Here is an 18,369-nt window from a genome sequence, read left to right as displayed (position 1 = left end):
ACAGCTGCTACATCTTCATCTTCTTCATCCTCAGTTACAGCTGCTGCTGCCTCTTCTTCCTCAATTGCAGCTTTAGCTTCAGACTCTTCCTCTTGAGTTACAGCTGCTGCCTCTTCATCCTCACTTTCAGCTGCAGCAGTGGCTTCTTCATCTTCAGATGTTTCAATAGCTGGTTCTTGTTCAGTTCCAACAGCTTCTTCTTTAGCTGCAGCATCATCTTCCTCCTCACTTGTATCAACCACCTTTTCTTCTTCAGTCACTGCAGCTTCCTCTTCCTCCCTCTGCTCACTTGGCTCAGCAGCAGGTTTGTTTTTGTCCACCAGCTAAGACATGGAAAGCAGAGTTACATCAAAGTAAAGTGTCTGAACAGCACAAGATGAATACGTTTTCAGACATCCAGGGGTCTCATAAAAAGGAGGGATTTGGGTTGGATGAATGTAACGTAGGAGTACATGTGATCCACTGAGCAATAAGCTCCCTCAGATAATGACATGGAAATCTCGTTATGGCTTTCTGAGGGAATTACCTGGTGCAGAAATAGTAAAGAGTCCATTAACAGCTACATTATGTGTGTGAATCAGGCACGTTCTGCCATTTAAAAAAAAAAAAAATCTAACTATAATCAATTGCTTCTATCACATTTGTTTGAGCTAAATGTACAAAGTATTAAAAACATGACTATTACACTATTGTTGAATATTGAAATATAGATATATGTTGCAATAAATGTGCTTTTTTTTCTGACTCCTCTATTTCTGTCCAATCATCATTTACAAATCTGTGTGTTTTAGCATCTCAGCCATTATCCTATAAACCAGGTGCGGGCAGGAGGGTGGCGATAATCTATATGATCAGCAAAACAATTATCAGCATAAATAACATGAATAACACTTGGAATGTGAGAGCCTGTCTTCTTTTTGCGGTCTAAGCAGTCCTGTGTGACAATGATTTTACAGTGATGATAAATTTGAAATGAATTGTGCAGCCCTCTGCAAATATGCACAAGTGCTAATTGGATTTAGGTAACAAACTTTGGTTCTATTCAATGATTATTTTATATACGGTATGATAGCCTGTAAAATAAATATTGTCATTTCAATTGAATTTGTAAGAGTAGTCACTGAGAGGGCAGGTTTCAGAATGTCAAGATCAGATAAGAAAAATAAACAGATTTGACAGAATTCTATGTATTTTATTATTATATTATTATGTATTTTTACTATAAACACAGCTCTGTAGTGTGCATGTTAAATCAAAGAGCTGTCAGTCCAATGTTTCATAAGCAATATGTCAGCAAGAACAGTCAAATGACCTCATAAATGAAGTGAAATTCAATTAGTTAAAATTGTCATCACTTCTGGTGCACCAAATTATTTATGTGTTCATGGTCAGAACTTTCAACTGGAAAATAATTAATAATAATAATAATAATAATAATAATAATAATAATAATAATGATAATAATAATTAATATAATTATAAATGAAATAGAAACATTACAGTTTCACTGGTTTGTTGCACCACCTGCAGACCTTGTGTTGTTTGTTACGCACCTGGATACAACTGTTGGAGACTAGTTGGTGACTCACATGTAGGAAAATGGGCCAATTTTTTGTTGCAGGCTCTCTGAATTCTGAGTAACAAGTGATCCACATAACCTCATTTTCTGTAAGCCATTTTTAAAAGTCACATGCACAGCTTGGAAAATCATACTGTAGGTTGTGCACATTATTCCATTGCCCACTTCTGCATACATTGTACCCACCTCGGTCCACTTTGTGCACACCTTAGCAGCCACATCTGATTTGTTCAACTGGTTTATAAAATAATATTTATTACCACCGTGCTCGTTAGATCTGAACAATTGTAGCTGTAAACTCAGTTTTCTCTCCTGAAGAGAGTTTTTGTGCAGGTGGTAAAATACAGCTTTAGTGCTCTAGATCTGTGATAAACTAAGATGAGAAGGGTTTGTGATGACAGTGGCATGTTTTAAAGCCAAGCATCAAGGCTGTGAGCCTCAAGTCACCTGAGGAGAACTGAGATCCCCTGCAAACATTTAGAGACATTTTGGAAACTCCATTGGGAACGCAGTTGGGCAGCTAGCTGCCAACAATCAGCCCAGTGAGATCTTAGCTGAATCTTCAGGCTACATGTCTTTGTCTTTTATAAAATGTGTTTGTAACCAGTTTGTCCTTCAGTTAAACTGACAGTGGACTGCGGACTTCAGATCACAGACCCTGACATACCGCATACAGCGTTTCATCTCCATGAGCCTTCTGCAGCTGCTGGGACTGTTCATTCTCAAGCAGCTCTCTGAAAGACACAACGTTTACACAGTAAGCATATTTGATATGAACGCCACTTGTTTTCCACTATTATAATCACAACTATAGCAGATAATTTGTCTTAGTAAAATTGCAAACCATATTATTGCTATCGTAGCTGTAAAAGACACAAAACTACAAGATTTTAAAACACATGCTGCAGATTACACACTTTTAAAAGATTGTTTATCTTAAGTGTGAAACAATTCTAGGCAAACTATTGGACTTCAAAAGTCATCAACACGGGATTTATTTATACTGGTCAGGAGATTTTGACATGTAACAACACTGGTCTCAGAGTACCAAAGCTAAACAGATAATGGCAGCCAACAGGGCTTTTATTAAGTCAACATAAAGTTCTGGGTCAGGAGATGTGAGCTATTTCTCAGCTTATCCAAAAGTTGTTTTATTTTATTTTATTTTATTTTTTCTATAAGCTACCTGACAGCAGCCATCTCCAGGAGGTTGGCCTCAAGCTGAGCCCGGTAAATATCCAGTTGATGCTTGAGTCTGAGCACCTTGGTGGCCTGTTCATCCAGAGTGAAGCTCAGAGTGGCAATCTCACCCACTTTCTTGTCCAGCTTTGACTCTACCTCTGCCAGGTTCACTGCAATGGTCTCAACCTTCTGGGATAGTTCACTGCTCAGAGTGGTCAAACCCTCCATCTGCACCCTGACATCCTCAAACTCCTCGCTCTTCCCGTTCAGCGTGCTCTGCAGCTTGTTCAGCTGCTCCAGAGACACGGTGGCCTTCTCCATTTCTGCCAGGCGGGCTTTCATCTCTGTGTGAAGGGACAGCACTTGGGCAGGGAGGTTGGAGGTCTTGAGCTGCTCGGCTGTGGACAAGGCCGCACCCACCTGTTTCTTAGCCAGTGTGTAGGACTCTTCAAGGGCGCTCAGGCGGGTCTCCACATTGTCTGGAATGTGCTGCTGCAACGAGACACACGAGGGGGGCTTTAGGTCAAGATGGCTGCAGTGAAGTGGAGTTTGCTTAGAGCCAATCTGACTGATTATCCCTGCCACAGCTAATCTTAGCACACTGGCTATAATTCAGTCATTTTAACAGATTTGGAGCAAGAATTTGATGTGGTAGTAGTTGGGAGACATCCTCAAAACAAACTCAGGGGACTAACAGATTGAGCTAAGTATTTTTGTATCCAGTGAGTACTTCAATTGCTTCACCTTCAAAGTATAATTTCTTACATTTGTTGACCACACTTCCCCTAAACACCATATTTTTTTGTTTTGTTAAGGTTTACCATCATACCATACAATTTATAAAAGTTTCCATAACACAGATATGCTTCTGTAGTCTAAAAACAGTGTGTGATGCTTTTGCCAAATCATATGCAAATAGCAAGGATAGGTCAGTTATGCTATCAATCTGTATGCCATTACATCCTGCAACAACAATGTTTCTTGGGGTGTACAGCTATGAGGCTTCCAAAGCTAGAAATACATATGTATTTCATATGTGCACGTATAAATGTGTATAGGTAAAGTTGTGATAGGCTCATGCTGTGATAAATACTTGCACGTTTGAGACCTGGTATTGACCTATTGAGTAATTTTGTGGAACTTTCGGCCGGAAGGTCTTATAATCCTGAATAAACTACTCTTGACTTGACTTGACTTAAAACAGATTGAGCTACATCTGTTTGAAACCTGGGCATGCAATCCTCCAAAGCATTTTAATTTTATTTTCTACAGTCTTCTGAGCAAGTTACTCATAACACAGAACTAGAATTTAGCTGAGTGTTAGCAACAGAGCTAGGCCTGCACTGCCTCTGCACTGGTGTTTGGTATCAAAGTCAGACTAAATTTAACCTTGGCACATTTCTGTCCTGTTTCTGATTGTTCAGGCTGAACACACAGCTCTGTGTTTTTGTTTTATGACTAGCAATACTTGTATCAAAAAAAGGCTTCACATTGTAAAGACTCATGAAGTCAGGGTTGAGCGTGTGTCCTGTTGGTGTGGATAAAAAGCACCAGCAGCTGTGTGGATGTTAGAAATAGCAGCGTTTTGTGCTCACTGAGGCTCTTGACATTTTGAAACCTAACCGAGGCCTGCAGAGCTGAGGTTTCAACTGTCAACTCGTGCTCTGAGGATTTTCTCTTATATTTTGGAAAGAAATGAAAAGACAAGAACATCCTCCAAGAGAACGTTGATGTTTTTAACTCCTTACCTGAGTGTTGGTCAGCTGCAGCTCTTCATGAGAAGACTGCAGCTTGGCTATTTTCATCTGGATGCCCATGAGGTTGTCTGTTAAGTAGGTTAAAGTTTGGTGCTGCTGGAAACAGATCCATGCGCCAGTGACTCCGCCGATGACAACAATCAGAACTAGAACCAACAGAGGAGTGGAGTTGTTCACTGCAGGGCGAACTTCGGTCTCCAGGAGTTCACTTTTCAAAAAGTTCTCCTCCTGTTTGTGGTTGCTCTTTCCTTTTCGATGTTTGGCTGTCATTTTTCTTCAGTTTTTTTTTTTTCTTCCTGCTGAGGAGGACACAGTGTTCCAGGGAGGTGCAGACACAGTCTGCAGGCTCAGGAGGCAGCTTTACTTCAGAGGCTGGAGGAAGGTTCAGCTTCATTCAGGGAACAACCGGATAGAGGCTGAGCTGAAGGCTGGGAGAGGAGGTGGTGTGTACAGGAGGTAGACTCTTAGTCCACTAAATGAGGGTGGGAGGTGGTGGTGGTGGGGGTTCCCCCCCTCCCTTCAGCAGCGCACACTCTTGAAGCTGCTGGCACCAAGCGTCCAGTGCGTCTGTGCACAATGTGACAGTCCTTCAGTTGCTCTTTTACAATCTGGACTGAGATTACAAAGCCAATAAGAAAAGATGAAAAAAAAAAGTAATTAAAATAAGAACTTTGTTTTATCAGACCCTTTTTTTTACATCTGATATGCTCTGATCTCTTCTCTGTGAATCTTTGGACAAGATAGTTTCAATTGTAGTGATACTACGCAGTGGAAGAAGGCGGTGCTAGTAACATTTTTAATGTGAGGGTTAAGACATTTCCTGATTAAAAATAACACCAAGATTTTTAACTTTAGAACTGGAGGCCAAATTTATGTTATCCAGAGAAAGTGAAAGACTGAAACATTTGTTCCTAAAATGCTCAGGTCCAAAAACCACAACCTTTGTCTTTTCTGAGTTTAAAAGCAGAAAATTTAAGGTCATCCAGGTTTTTATGTCTTTAAGACATGCTTGTAGTTTTAGTAGTTGATTGGATTAATTGGGTTTCATGCTTAACTGAATCATCAACATAACAATGGAAATTTATCCCATGCTGTTTAATAACATTACCTAATGGAAGCATATATAAGAAAGAGCATTGTTCCAACCAATGGACCCTGAGGAACTCCATAACTAACTTTGGTGTATGAAGTAGATTCATTATTTATATTTACAAATTGGAATCTTTGATTTAAACCACTTCAGAGCCGTTCCTGTAATCCCAATATCATATTCAAGTCTATGTAGTAAAATATTATGATCAACTGTATCAAATGCAGCACTGAGGTCTAACAGTAGACACCTGGCCATTGTCAGAGGCCATGAGAATATCATTAGTAACTTTCACCAGTGCTGTTTCTGTGCTATGGTGAGCTCTAAACCCTGACTGAAACTTTTCTAACAGATTATACTGAATTTTTTTGTTTTTATATGAGCAAATGATCCAAATTTCACCAAACAAAATCTATGTTGAAAAAAAAAACAAGTCAAACACCTAAAAACACAATTAAAAACTTTATTATTTTATTTTATTTTTTGTCATTGGTGTTGATTTTCTGAGACGATGTAGATGAAGAATTAAACAAGAAAGTGTCTTTTGCAGCATATATTAAACAAAACAAATAAATGGAATAATAAAAAAAAGGAAATAAAGACAAAACATAATGAGCAATTTCAGGTTGCCCATTTTTTTGATTAAAGGAGGAAGTTGTACCCTGTGACATTTACAAACTGATTTTATGTCTTCTGAGGTTTCTCATTTGCACAAGTGCCAACCCACGAGTCCAATCAGGTTCCAGGAACCCTCTGATTGGGGTCCTGTGTGCATCAGGAGCCCATGGGTGAAGACTGCCCCACTGCCTAGAACTGAAGTCACAACGATGGGTCACAAGATTCATTAATCTATTGACTCATCTAATGGCTTCTTATCTGCAGGAAATCACAATGCCCTTAGGTTCATGAATATAACATTTTCTAAACATTTACAACAAAATACAACATTCTTGCAACACACATTAAATGACACAGACTATATCATGATTACAGGTCAGAATACATAATCATCAGTTAAAAGCTCGAGAAGGAAAACATATTGACTTAACATTATCAAAAAATAATAACAAAATTCAACTGGCAAGACTCTACGTGATAATAAAACTGTGGATTTTTAATTGAAAACAGTGATTTGTGTAAGCTAACAGGAATATTATCTCAGTAGTCAAACCATTGTAGTTCAAGTTCACAAGCTGTTTCATAAAAAAGCAGTGTAACATCTGCATGTTAAGTAGCACAGCACGTGTCGAATACATAATCAGAGATGCCACCAGCTTCTTCACTCTGTGTGAGAAAAACAACAAAAAATAAGAAATAAATTACACAACCTCCCCTCCTCATGTATGCTTTAAGATCAGTTTTGTCCCATCTCACCCTTGACATTGAGCACCGTGGAGCATTCGACTCGTCCTAAGCTGTTTTCTGCAACAACGTTGTACTCCCCCATGTCTTTGGGCCCCACACGGAGGATCAGCAACGAGCAAACTCCAACGATGTTGGAGATGTAATAGTTGGTATCAGTGTTTAGACTGACATGATTTCGATACCATGTGATGCGCGGTGTGGGGTTTCCCTTCACTGCACAGCTCATGTAGCATTCGTAACCAGCAGTTGCAGTTTGAAGCTTCAGAGGAACGATGAACGTCGGTGAACATCGCAAATCCCAGTCCTTTATTATCGGTTCAGTTCTGACACGTTTTTCTGTAAAAGATGACAAAAGTTTTTTTTTTTTCCATCTAGGAAAATGAAACATTTAGGACGTTGTAACTGTGTAAGGAACACATGCACACCTTTCTTCTTCTCCATACCCCATGTTGGTGACTCTGAGGGTTCTGATATGCCCATGTCGTTTTTGGCGTACACCCGGAAGTGATACTCCCTGCCCTGCATTATATTGCAAACTGTAAACTTGTTATTGAAGAGCCTGTCAGCCTCTGTGGTCCATGTGTGTTTGGTTGAGTCCAGTTTGGACACCATGTAGTGAAGGCGATCATCACGCTTCTCGTCAGGAGAAGGTTTCCAGATCACCGTCACAGTACCAGGCACGCTTTCCTCCAGCTCCACAGGTCCAGGAGGCTTTGGGTCATCTGGAAACAAAGATTTGACAATTTTACACTTGCGTAAAATCCATTTAAAGACATTTAAACTCTATACTGCAGAAAAAAAAGGTTTAGGTTTACCTGTTACCCTAACCTCTGTGCTGAATGTTTCTTGTCCGGCAAAATTTTTCACCAAGATGGAGTAGATGCCTGAATCTGAGCGCTCAGAAGTGGGGATCAGCAGCTGAGACGAGCCATCCGAGTTACTGATCGTAACACGCTTTACCACAGGCACGTTGTCTTTTGACCACGTCACCTCTGGCACAGGAGAGGCCTGTAAAACAAGCATAGAGTTTAGAAATTAATGTAATGTAACCAAAACAAGGCTCGTCGCAGAATCTAACAATTGCATGAAGGATGAATCTCACCTCGAAGTTTACCGTGATCCTCACAGAGTTTCCCGCCCTCACCACCATGAAACTCTTCATCTTGTTGTTTGTGAACTTTGGCCTCACTAAATTAATCCAAACAACTTTGTATTAGTATATATTTTGTAACTTTAACAAAAAAACAAGCTGAACCAGACAGAAATGTATACACAGAAGGTATTTAACAAGAAAAAAAACAACATTTCAGCATTTTCTTCAAACGCCACAATTGCGCCACTTCCTTTATGTTTTAAGGGCTCCACAAAGTTGAAGTCCAGGTCTTTTGATAGGGGGCTCTGTGTAAATGTTATGAACAGTTAACATCTTACCTGTTGCAGACAGCTTTTTTGAACGGCCTTAATTTGGAAAAGTGAAATTTAATTTTGAGTGGGTTAATGAGCTAATATCTAGTCTGTGTGAGACCAAGGTGGGTGTTTGTGGTGTGCCCTAATGTCCTGTTTCATTCAGTCTTCATACACTCCCACTTTAACATGTCATTCAAAAGCAAAATATAAACTACTGTATTTATGCAGATGATTTACAATTTTTTAATCGTCTGATTATTTGGAATATCTATATCCCCTTGGACAACTGATATTATTGTATAAATGTCACAAACATCTTATAAATAAAGAGAAATACTAATTCCTCGAATTTCCCATTCGCGGGACAAAAAAGTATGTTTCTATTCTATTCTATTCTATTCTATTCTATTCTATTCTATTCTATTCTGTTCTGTTCTGTTCTATTCTATTCTATTCTATTCTATTCTATTCTATTCTATTCTATTCTATTCTATTCTATTCTATTCTATTCTATTCTATTCTATTCTATTATTGCAAAGACTCAAAGATGAGAAACTCATCTCCTCTCAGTTTTTTGTCACTATTCCTTAAAAAAAACAAAAAAACAGCAATTTTTGACTGTGACTGTAAAGTTTCATCAAACATATTACTAAAGTGTGTTTTTATTATTTGTCAAGCGTTTGTATCACATTTTTGATGAAACAAAAGTAAATAACCCATTTATGATAAAGTATATTGTACTATTTTATGGCTTTTTTTATAGGCCTCAAACTATGTTCTGTTAACAACCTACAACTGTTCATATAAACACAAGTACTAGAAAGCTGCACAGTCCCTTCTTTTCATGATGAGCAGAATCTAAATTTAATGGAATTACTTGTATATAAACATTTACGTCATGGCATAGTTATATAAAATATGTGCTAAAAATTTTGCAGCTGAGTTATCACTTCCATGATTCTGTGTATGAGAATATGTGTGCATGACTGTGTATTTACATTCAAATTCAATAAATTCACATTTCTGTACAAGTGTTTTTAATCACTTTAATTTAATTTATATTTAAGTCCTTTCATGCATTCGTAGGTCTATGTTCTTCCTTTAGTTTTCTGTTCTCATTTGGAAAGCACATTGGATTGTTTTCTTGCATGAAATGTGTTGTGGGACATCACTGTCAGTTTTATTATAGATGGTTTTATATATATATATATATATATATATATAAAGTTACGATTATTGAAAAGCACAAGTAGCAGTGGCTAGCTGTAGCCCCTCTGTTGCACTTACTGGAGAACTATCTATATTTTTTGCAGGTATGTCTGTGTAATGCAAAACTGCCAGCTATATAAAAGTTTAAAAGATACTTTTCATAAAATCCATTAGGAAATTTCCAAGATTTTAATACTTTTAAGATGGCAATTTACCTTGGCTTTGCTCAGACCAACACACGTAGTACCGGTACGTCAGAATTAATTTTTTTAATTTTTTCATTTACCCTTTATTTAACCAGGTAGTCTCATTGAGCCACGAGAACTCATTTTCAAGAAAGACCTGTTTAAACTTTATTTCTCCAAACTAAGGCTGTTCAAAAAGCTATCTGCAACAAGTAAGATACCAATTGTCAAGCTTTTCACTAAATCCCACTTAAAAATGATTTAAACTATCCATTTAAACTAGATGTTGACATACCAGGCAAAGGCATTGCCAGAACATATCTGGGCAGCTCCTCAGGTGCACCCTCTCCTCCATCATTCACAGCAATGACTCTCACCCAGTACATATCCATGAACTTAAGGCCTTTCACATTAAAGGACGTCATGATGATGGGGGTGCTGTTGCAGCGGGACCACTCAATGCAATCGGCCCGCCGAATCTCAACAAAGTATCCTTTAGCTTCATCCTGCTCGCCTGGCTTCTCCGCAGGTTTGGTCCAACTCACGACCATGTTGGTGTAAGACGTTTCTGTCACCTTCAGGCTCAGTACTTTTCCAGGAGGCTCTGAAGTGTTTAATTAAACAGATAAAACAGTTAGTTTTAACAAATATACACAGTGCTAAACACGTGTGTTGTTTCATTATGTTCAGTTTGTTATTATAGCAAAGGAACAATTGCTAGACTTACTTTTAGGATCTCGGGCGAAAACAAACTCTGAAGGGTTGCTGAACTCCCCCGCGCCTGAGAGGTTTATAGCAGAAACCCTGAATTCATATTCCATCCCTTCCACAACATCCTTCACTGCATATTTCTTCTCTAGGAGCAGTTTGAGAGGAAGCAAACAAGAGAAATATCAATGCAATTTCATGTAGGAACATCCCCTTCAGCTGCAGTAAAGCTGAACATTCATACCTTTTATTATCTCTTCCGATGCATTCACAGCAGTCCAGAGGTTACTCCCCTTTTTACGTTTCTCCAAAATGTAGCCAAGAATGCGAGACCCCCCGGTGTTAGCTGGTGAAACCCATGAAAGGTTTACGCAGTCATTAAAAGCACTGACCACTTTGGGAGGTGCTGGCGGACCTGGAAAAGCTGAAAAAGTGAAACAAATTGGACTGTTGTGGTTAACATCTTAGTGAGACCATCCTTTTGATGCAGTTCAGCTCAGGTACTAAAACTACTGTTTTTTTATTATTTTATATTATAAAAGACAGAACAATATTTTTACCCTAGTGCTTTCAATTCACTTCAATTCAGTTTATTTATATAGTGCCAAATCACAACAGAAGTTGTCTCAGGACACTGTAAAAAAAAACACTCACATGCACACAAAAGCCATTTAGTAAAACCCAACATTTTTCAGTCAGGTCATCTGGACAGTTTCTTTTTTGGGCTGAAAAGTTTCGCCTTCAATCCAGAAGGCTTCATCAGTCAAGGAAACACACAATAAAACTGATTCAAAACTGACTTTGTTGTTTTCAACCAGTTTGACATGACTGTCAACAAGGAAGAGAGCCGGCAATGGAGGAGGGGCGTACCAAAGAGACCATCTTATCACAAGCAGAACTGGTTTGTTCCACTTTGGAGTAAGCTGTTGGGGGAAGAATCAGTTTTGTTGTGTGTTTCCTTGACTGATGAAGCCTTCGGGATCGAAGGTGAAACATTTCAGCACAAAAAAAGAAACTGTCCAGATGACCTGACTGAAAAATGTTGGATTGTATACCTGGATTATTGAGCATGGACTTTGCCATTTAGTAAAACTCATTTTTCTCAGGAAGGAAGCCTGCAGACTCGTTGAGTCTTCATTTTGTCGCAGTATACTATCCTGAGCAAGCACAATGGCAACAGTGGGAAGGAAAAACTCCCTTTTAACAGGAATAAACTTCCAGCAGAACCAGACTCAGGACGAGTGATGATCTGCTTTGACCGGCTGGGTTTGAGAGGACAAGAAGGAGAAACAAATGTAGATGAACATATGCTGATATATATTCATAAATTAAATGGATTCTTTCATTTTTCTGGACTGTATAATGTACGTGCATTGAATTTAATAAAATGTGGACAGAAACGTGTTTATCTTTGACTCACCAACGACAGTGGGTCATTTATTTAAAAACGATTTAAACACATCACACATTTACATTAATTTGGCAAAATGATTTATAACAACATGGCTAATTTAGCAAGTTTTACAAGGAGGAAACAATACGGCGATTGTTTTCTCACTTCCAGCAGTACAACAGACATTAACCATACGGCGATGGTTGAAAAACTTCACAACAGACATTTCTGGAAATATCTGGATTAATTTGCTAGCTGATAGAAGAGTTTAAAGATTGAAGTTTAGAGGGAGGGAGATGGTGTGTGTGTGAGTGAAAAGTGTTGAACAGAACGGCACCCTCCATTCGACCCAGCTTTCCTCGGTACTCTCGGTAGTGAACTCGACTCATTACCTCTCTGACGATGAATCAGTGGAAGCGGAGCTCCAGTTAAGCTACCGGTCCAACGTCTCCGTAGGATGGCAGAGAACCGTCCGGAGTGGTGGCGGGACTTCATCAACAACAGTTCACCTCACGAGTGGACTTCACATGAGTGGAGTCCTTCAGAAGTTCCACTCAGAGGTGGAAGATGTCATAATCCCCATAAGACTCGGAAGAGCTCTGGATCATGCTGGACTTCTGTTCTCCCAAACGACTGGAGCTGCAAACTCTCCACCCGACTTCAACTGGGTTGAACTAGGAAGTACCGACATTTAAAGAGCTCTATTTCCGGTTCATTTGGGAGTTTCTGATTGGTCGATGGACCAAAACAGAGGTGTGTTTTGTGATGTAAGGTGTTATGAAAAGTCAAGGAAAAAGATTAAGATTGTTTAAGAACAGACAGAAGATATTATGAAGAACTCAGACTTCGTGGAGTCAATTCTCTAGTATCTTGCTGTAAAAGTTAAACATGACATTTCTTTTTCAGTAAACTTGCAGTTGACCGAAACTTGAACTTTGACCGACTTACACCACTTGCTCATTTCAAACAGACGATCAAGAAATTGAATCATTACTCTGTAACATATTCCAACTTGATTTCCACTTTGAATGAGGATTAAAAATCGTTATTACTGTTTCACAGTTGATTTAAAAATGAGTAGTTCACTTCAACATTTAAACATTGTTTGAACTAACACAATTTGATTATCAAACATTTGTAAAATAGTAATGATAATCGAAAGTAGTCTTCTTTCACTTGATTAATTCAAGAAAGAAAGTCTTAGGATGGGTCAACCTGTATTTCTGGATTCAAATCAATGAAATGACAGTTTCTGTCCCATAAGGTCCTTAAGGTCAGGATTTGACCTCAGGCCTAGTTCACTACACAAACGAACACAGAATGGCAGGTCCAGATGTAGAATAAAGATTCAGATAAGGTTTCAGAATAAAGATATCAATTTTTATAAAAACTATTTAGAGTCCAAACAGATTAAAAAAAAAGATGCTGGTATTGTAAACTCCAGATATTATTTGATAGTTGGAATAGTTTAATGAGCCAAAACAGCCTATCACTTACGCTTTAGATCAACAAGAATTGTTTGTGATTACATCATTAACCATGTCGGCATATGTTATTAGCATATTGCTCCCTATCTAACATCCATCCATTATCTTTGCCCACTTCTTCCTTTTTCGGGTCTCGGAGGTCACCAGTGCCCATGTCCAGCCATCACTGTGTGAGAGAGGGTACACCATGGACAGGTCTCCAGTCCATCCCAAGAACACAGAAACAAATAAGACAAACAACCATTCACTCTCTCACTCACACCTAGGGACAATTTAGAGTCACCAATCAGTCTAACATGCATGTTTTTGGTCTGTGGGAGGAAACCGGAGTATACGGAGAAAACCCACGCATGCACGGAGAGAACATGCAAATTCCACCCAGAAAGACCCGTTTCCAGGATTTGAACCAGGGTGAGCTGCTTGCTCAGAGGCATCCTATGTTAACAGTTTAACAAATTGTATGTAAAGATATCACATGTTGGCTCATACTGTGTATGCTCCATTTACTGTACAAATCATATTAAATATGTAGATGTACAGAACTGTGCAAAAAATTTAAAGCACCCATGTTTTATTTGGCAATACTTTGTTTCCCGGGACCGACCTGCTGTAGATTTGTTTTCTTTATAATCTCTTGGTTTGCTTTCTACATTACTCATATTTTAAGCATGACCTGCACCATATGTTGTTATGATCAGGTTCATGGATTCCTTACAGAATTAGAAAGAACGCAGCCCAAGTCCATATATATATATATATATATATATATTTTTTTTTTTTTTTAAGTCCTTTAGAAAGTTTGAGGAATGATTAATCTTGAAATCTGATTATTTGAAAGCAAAACAAAAGGAATGAGTCATGAGAATGCACTGCAGTTCATTAAAGTGTTGTTACTTTTTAATTTTCACTGTAGTGAACTATGCTGCTTATCTATTCCAACAGAAATAAGTGGAAAATAAATATATTGAGGACTTCTTGAGATTTAAAATCATCTTGTCCAAAGTGGCTAATGCTTGTTTCACGGTATTGTGACTGAAAAGGCTGAAAGTTCTGCCCCCCTCCACGCCCCCCCCACACACACACACACACACACTCTAAGATCCCGTTTATACACAACAACGAGTATTTTCAAAAAGTGATGTTTGCACCTCTTCCACATTCAAATTGTGCTTTTGGTGAACAGAGCAATACTTTTTTATGTAATTGTATGTGGACAGAGATGATTATCGTGTGAATCTTCATTTTGCTTACCAAACTTGCCAGCCTGCATTTCATCAGTCTCCATCGCTTCACTTGTTCCCTCTGACGTCACTGCTCGGATGCGGTAACAATATTTTCGTCCACGGTCCACGTCAGTGTCCCGGTATTTGGGCACTCCTGGATTTTCCTTTATTTTCTTCCAGGTATTTCGTCCCACTTGCTTACGCTCTAGCATGTAATTAATCACCGGTGAGCCTCCATCATCCTTTGGAGCCCGCCACTTGAATTCAATACAGGAAGCTGAGTTCTCCATCACCTCTGCTGGACCCAGAGGTGAAGTTGGTTTGTCTAAAAAATTTAAAAATGCTTCATAAAGGCTATAAAAATATATAAAATTATGGTAAAAATGCCTACAAATGAGGGAATAAAACACCTACTATGTGTTCAAGTGCAGCAGTACCACCATGACTTATAATTGGTAACATAAAGTTCAGGTTATGCCTTGCTTTAAGTCACTCACCAAGTACAACGAGCTGAGAGACCGCCTCAGTAAACCCGTGATCGTTCTTCAGCTTTATCTTGATCTCTCCGGTGTCTTTCCTCTGGCATCTGCTCAGGAACAGACGGCTGTGACTCCATGATTTCTCTATTTTGGTGTTGTTGTCTTCCTGGAGCTCTTCTCCGTCTCTGTACCACTGGATTCTTATTGGCTTGTGGCCAACAAACCTAAGTTTGAATATGGCGTGGTGCCCCACTTTAACGGTCAGCGTCTCAGTAAAAGCTTTGAGTTCTTCAGGGTCAAACCGAGGAGGATCTAAACAATGAGATTTATTTCAGAGCTGAAATAAGGATTTGCAACTGGTTTTGGTGCTTTATTTACTTAAATGTGACTGATATTCTTCAGTTTATTGCATTGTGTTGAACATGTTTGCTTAAACCTTTGACGCTGACCATCGCTTCTGTTTTACGACCATCCGCTTCAAAACGATATTTCCCTGAATGTTCTTCTGTGCATTTCATTATCTCCAGTTTATAGATTGGTCCATCCTTACTGATCAAGAAATTGTCATCTGGGATAATCTGACAGGAATTAAGGGACACAAATCAAAGTTAATCCAACAAAATTCAGTAAATGTAGTTCTTTGTTTTAAAAGATGGAACTACTGTACTGCAAAAGCTTATTTTTAATACTAAAACATGTTCTCGAGAGCATTTCTTAGTGTCTAAATTCACAAGCAATGCACAAACTTAAATATAATATCCTTGTCACTTTAATATATATCTTTGTCTGCAAAATAAAGATTTTCAAAGGATTGCAAGGTCATAAATCCAGCTCAGAGCTGAGTGATACAAACTTCTCAATGTTATCTTTATTCACTCTTGAGCAGTTTTATTTAAAGGTTCCTTCTTGAAATGAACATCCAAGACGTGAATTGAGCGAGCAAGAACAAAGTAAGTGAGCTGTGTCTAGCCTCTTTCTCAGAAATAATAATAATGATAATAATAATGAAAAATTCTACAACATACTATTCGTTTGGCCAAACACTGGTAGATCTGGCACTCATTCTGTCTTGGTGCATGAATGCATCATAGCTCAACAGGTATTTTGTGCTAACAGTATTTTTATTGTGGAACTTGGGTGACAAAGACCTAAATATCTTTTAAATATCTACAGGATAAAAAAAAAATAAGTTAAAATTAATACAGTTGCCCTGCATGACACGACACGACAGACTGAGAAATACAATACAGTACATGGACGACAATAAAACACAAAGACAGAACTTATATGGTCACAGGAGACAAAATGACGAACACCTGAGGTGAATGGGATTGGGAGAAGGTGAAGCAGGAGCTGACAACATGAAGGAAGAAACACTGGGAAAGACAGAAAACACAAGAATCTAAAGAAATGACACAAGACAGAACTTTCACAACATAAGACATAAAGAGTTACATGAAATTAAAGATTGTCTTCACAGATACAGTCTGTCGGCTACTAAAACACATACAGTGTAGTCTGATTTTATACAAAAGCTGACTGACACCTAACTAACTGACATACGTAAGTCCAGTTTATTTTATGAGACTTATGACATGCACACAGAAAACTAATGGAAAGTTGGCTATGACTCCTCGTGTACTGTTCCAATAGAATACATTGGTTTAATATTTGTAGAGAGAATCAGAGTTTATGCTCCCCCAACTAGTATTTTTGACCCTGCTGCCATTTCTGGTGCATGTACTTTTAAATTTTTAGTTGTGTGAAAAGGAGATTAAAGTACTGAGATGTAATCTATTTTTAAAGGAAATATCCTGTTTGAAGATGATTTTTATTTCTACAAAATCCTCTGCTCATTAACCTGGAGCTTTTTTTTTTTTTTTTACATTTAAAAGCACCTGATGGAATTTTAAAGAAAGTGTGAACTTTTTTGGTAAGTCAGTATAAATGTACAAGATTAGGGCTGGACAATAATTCGATGTCGATATATCATGATATACTTTTACTCAACAACAGTGATATGAGTTTTAAGCACATTTTCGATATTTTGATATACAGTAACTTGTTCCACTCGATAAAATATGCTGAGAGTCACATGATGGAGCACAATAAAGTTTGAGCCAACGTGTCCCTGAAACAACACCCCCCAGCTGTATCAAAAGAGAAACACATGCAGAAAACACAGACAGTTGCTACATGTGTTGTTAGGTTATGTTGTTGTTTAAAGTTCAAACTATTATTATTGACAAAGTTGAGAGTTTTATGCTTATTTGACTGTGATTTTAAAATTTATTTGAAGGCTAAATACAAATAAAGGTGAACATTAATTTATTTGTAGTCTGTACAGTTTTTCTGAGGCTTTTATATTGTTTATACCGATATTGATTTTTATCGTTATCGACCGAAATTAGGAAATATATTGTGATAAAAGTTTTTCCCATATCGTCCAACCCTATACAAAACAACTTAATTTAAAGATATTATTTTGGATGCCATCATTTATAATGTTTAGAGAGATTCCTCCCAGGCTCTGATCGAGGTGGCAGCTTCTGTTTCTCCTCCCTCGTTTTTTTTTTCCTTCTTCCTGCTCTGCTCTCTGTCTGTCTGAAGTGCCTGGGTCTCATCTCCCGAACATAAATTAAGAAGATTATGGATTTGGTATCGTGGGCGTTCAACTCTATTGATAAGATTTTTTCATCAAAACGACAAGGTCCTGGGGAACCGGAGTGTCCAGCTGAGACTCACGCTGTGGGGTACGTCATGGATTCGTGGGGAGTGTGGCAATCGATGTGCATTACACTACTGTCTCAAGAAGATGTTGAAGATGTTTACATATTTGGACTTATGATAGCAGGGACTCTGCTTTTTGGCATCGGTGGGGCTCTGTTTTATCGACTTTTGAAGAAGACAGCGGGAGCAGTTTTGGCCATGGAAAAGCGTCCGAGTCAGTGTGAAGGTCTCGTCCTCGCTGTGGGAACTTTAAATCGTCTGGTCTACGAGCTTAACCGTAAAGTGGAGGCGATTGAGAATCGCAGACCACCTGCGGCTTCTGGGACTCATCAGCATGGTGGCTTCGACCTTGAAGGAGACTCATAGCATGGATCAGTGAAATGAAATTCCACAATTAGGCTTTTTCGGAACCAGAACGCCCAGATGGACTCAAGGCTGAAGAAAAAATCTGTCTGCCTGAAGAAAAACAAAAATTAAGCTTATATAATCTGACTCCCAATGGCCTCGGAGACGGGCTGACTATCAAATTTCTCCTGGGACATGAGTACCCAAGGACAAAAGCCAAAAGCTTCATC

At 38.5% G+C, this 18,369-nt stretch overlaps 2 protein-coding genes across 2 annotated transcripts in view; both read right to left on the bottom strand.

Moving 5' to 3' along the window:
• Positions 1 to 2: 2 nt before the first annotated feature.
• On the bottom strand, positions 3 to 4,961 carry LOC119416667 (translation initiation factor IF-2; the record flags this gene model as incomplete). The annotated part of the gene is made up of 4 exons (XM_037683852.1): positions 4,510 to 4,961; positions 2,766 to 3,253; positions 2,247 to 2,313; positions 3 to 323 (listed from the first exon to the last, which is right to left on the bottom strand). Coding segments are annotated over exons 1-4 (1,155 nt in total), but the record flags the coding sequence as incomplete, so codon positions are not given.
• A 1,926-nt stretch (positions 4,962 to 6,887) lies between these two features.
• Positions 6,888 to 18,369, bottom strand: part of LOC119416666 (immunoglobulin-like and fibronectin type III domain-containing protein 1) — a 23,773-nt gene continuing 12,291 nt past the window's right edge. The window contains exons 18-28 of the mRNA XM_037683851.1: positions 15,501 to 15,642; positions 15,083 to 15,376; positions 14,614 to 14,910; positions 10,727 to 10,906; positions 10,502 to 10,630; positions 10,070 to 10,378; positions 8,076 to 8,161; positions 7,789 to 7,981; positions 7,399 to 7,695; positions 6,983 to 7,309; positions 6,888 to 6,892 (exon numbers count right to left, since the gene is read on the bottom strand). Of these exons, the coding sequence (XP_037539779.1) occupies positions 6,888 to 6,892; positions 6,983 to 7,309; positions 7,399 to 7,695; positions 7,789 to 7,981; positions 8,076 to 8,161; positions 10,070 to 10,378; positions 10,502 to 10,630; positions 10,727 to 10,906; positions 14,614 to 14,910; positions 15,083 to 15,376; positions 15,501 to 15,642 (2,259 nt within the window). The remainder of the gene's footprint in view (positions 6,893 to 6,982; positions 7,310 to 7,398; positions 7,696 to 7,788; positions 7,982 to 8,075; positions 8,162 to 10,069; positions 10,379 to 10,501; positions 10,631 to 10,726; positions 10,907 to 14,613; positions 14,911 to 15,082; positions 15,377 to 15,500; positions 15,643 to 18,369) is intronic.

This window comes from Nematolebias whitei, chromosome 11, assembly GCF_014905685.2.
Source record: "Nematolebias whitei isolate Nwh7 chromosome 11, NemWhi1, whole genome shotgun sequence".
Taxonomy (NCBI): domain Eukaryota; kingdom Metazoa; phylum Chordata; class Actinopteri; order Cyprinodontiformes; family Rivulidae; genus Nematolebias; species Nematolebias whitei.
This window is presented reverse-complemented; position numbering and strand designations above follow the sequence as displayed.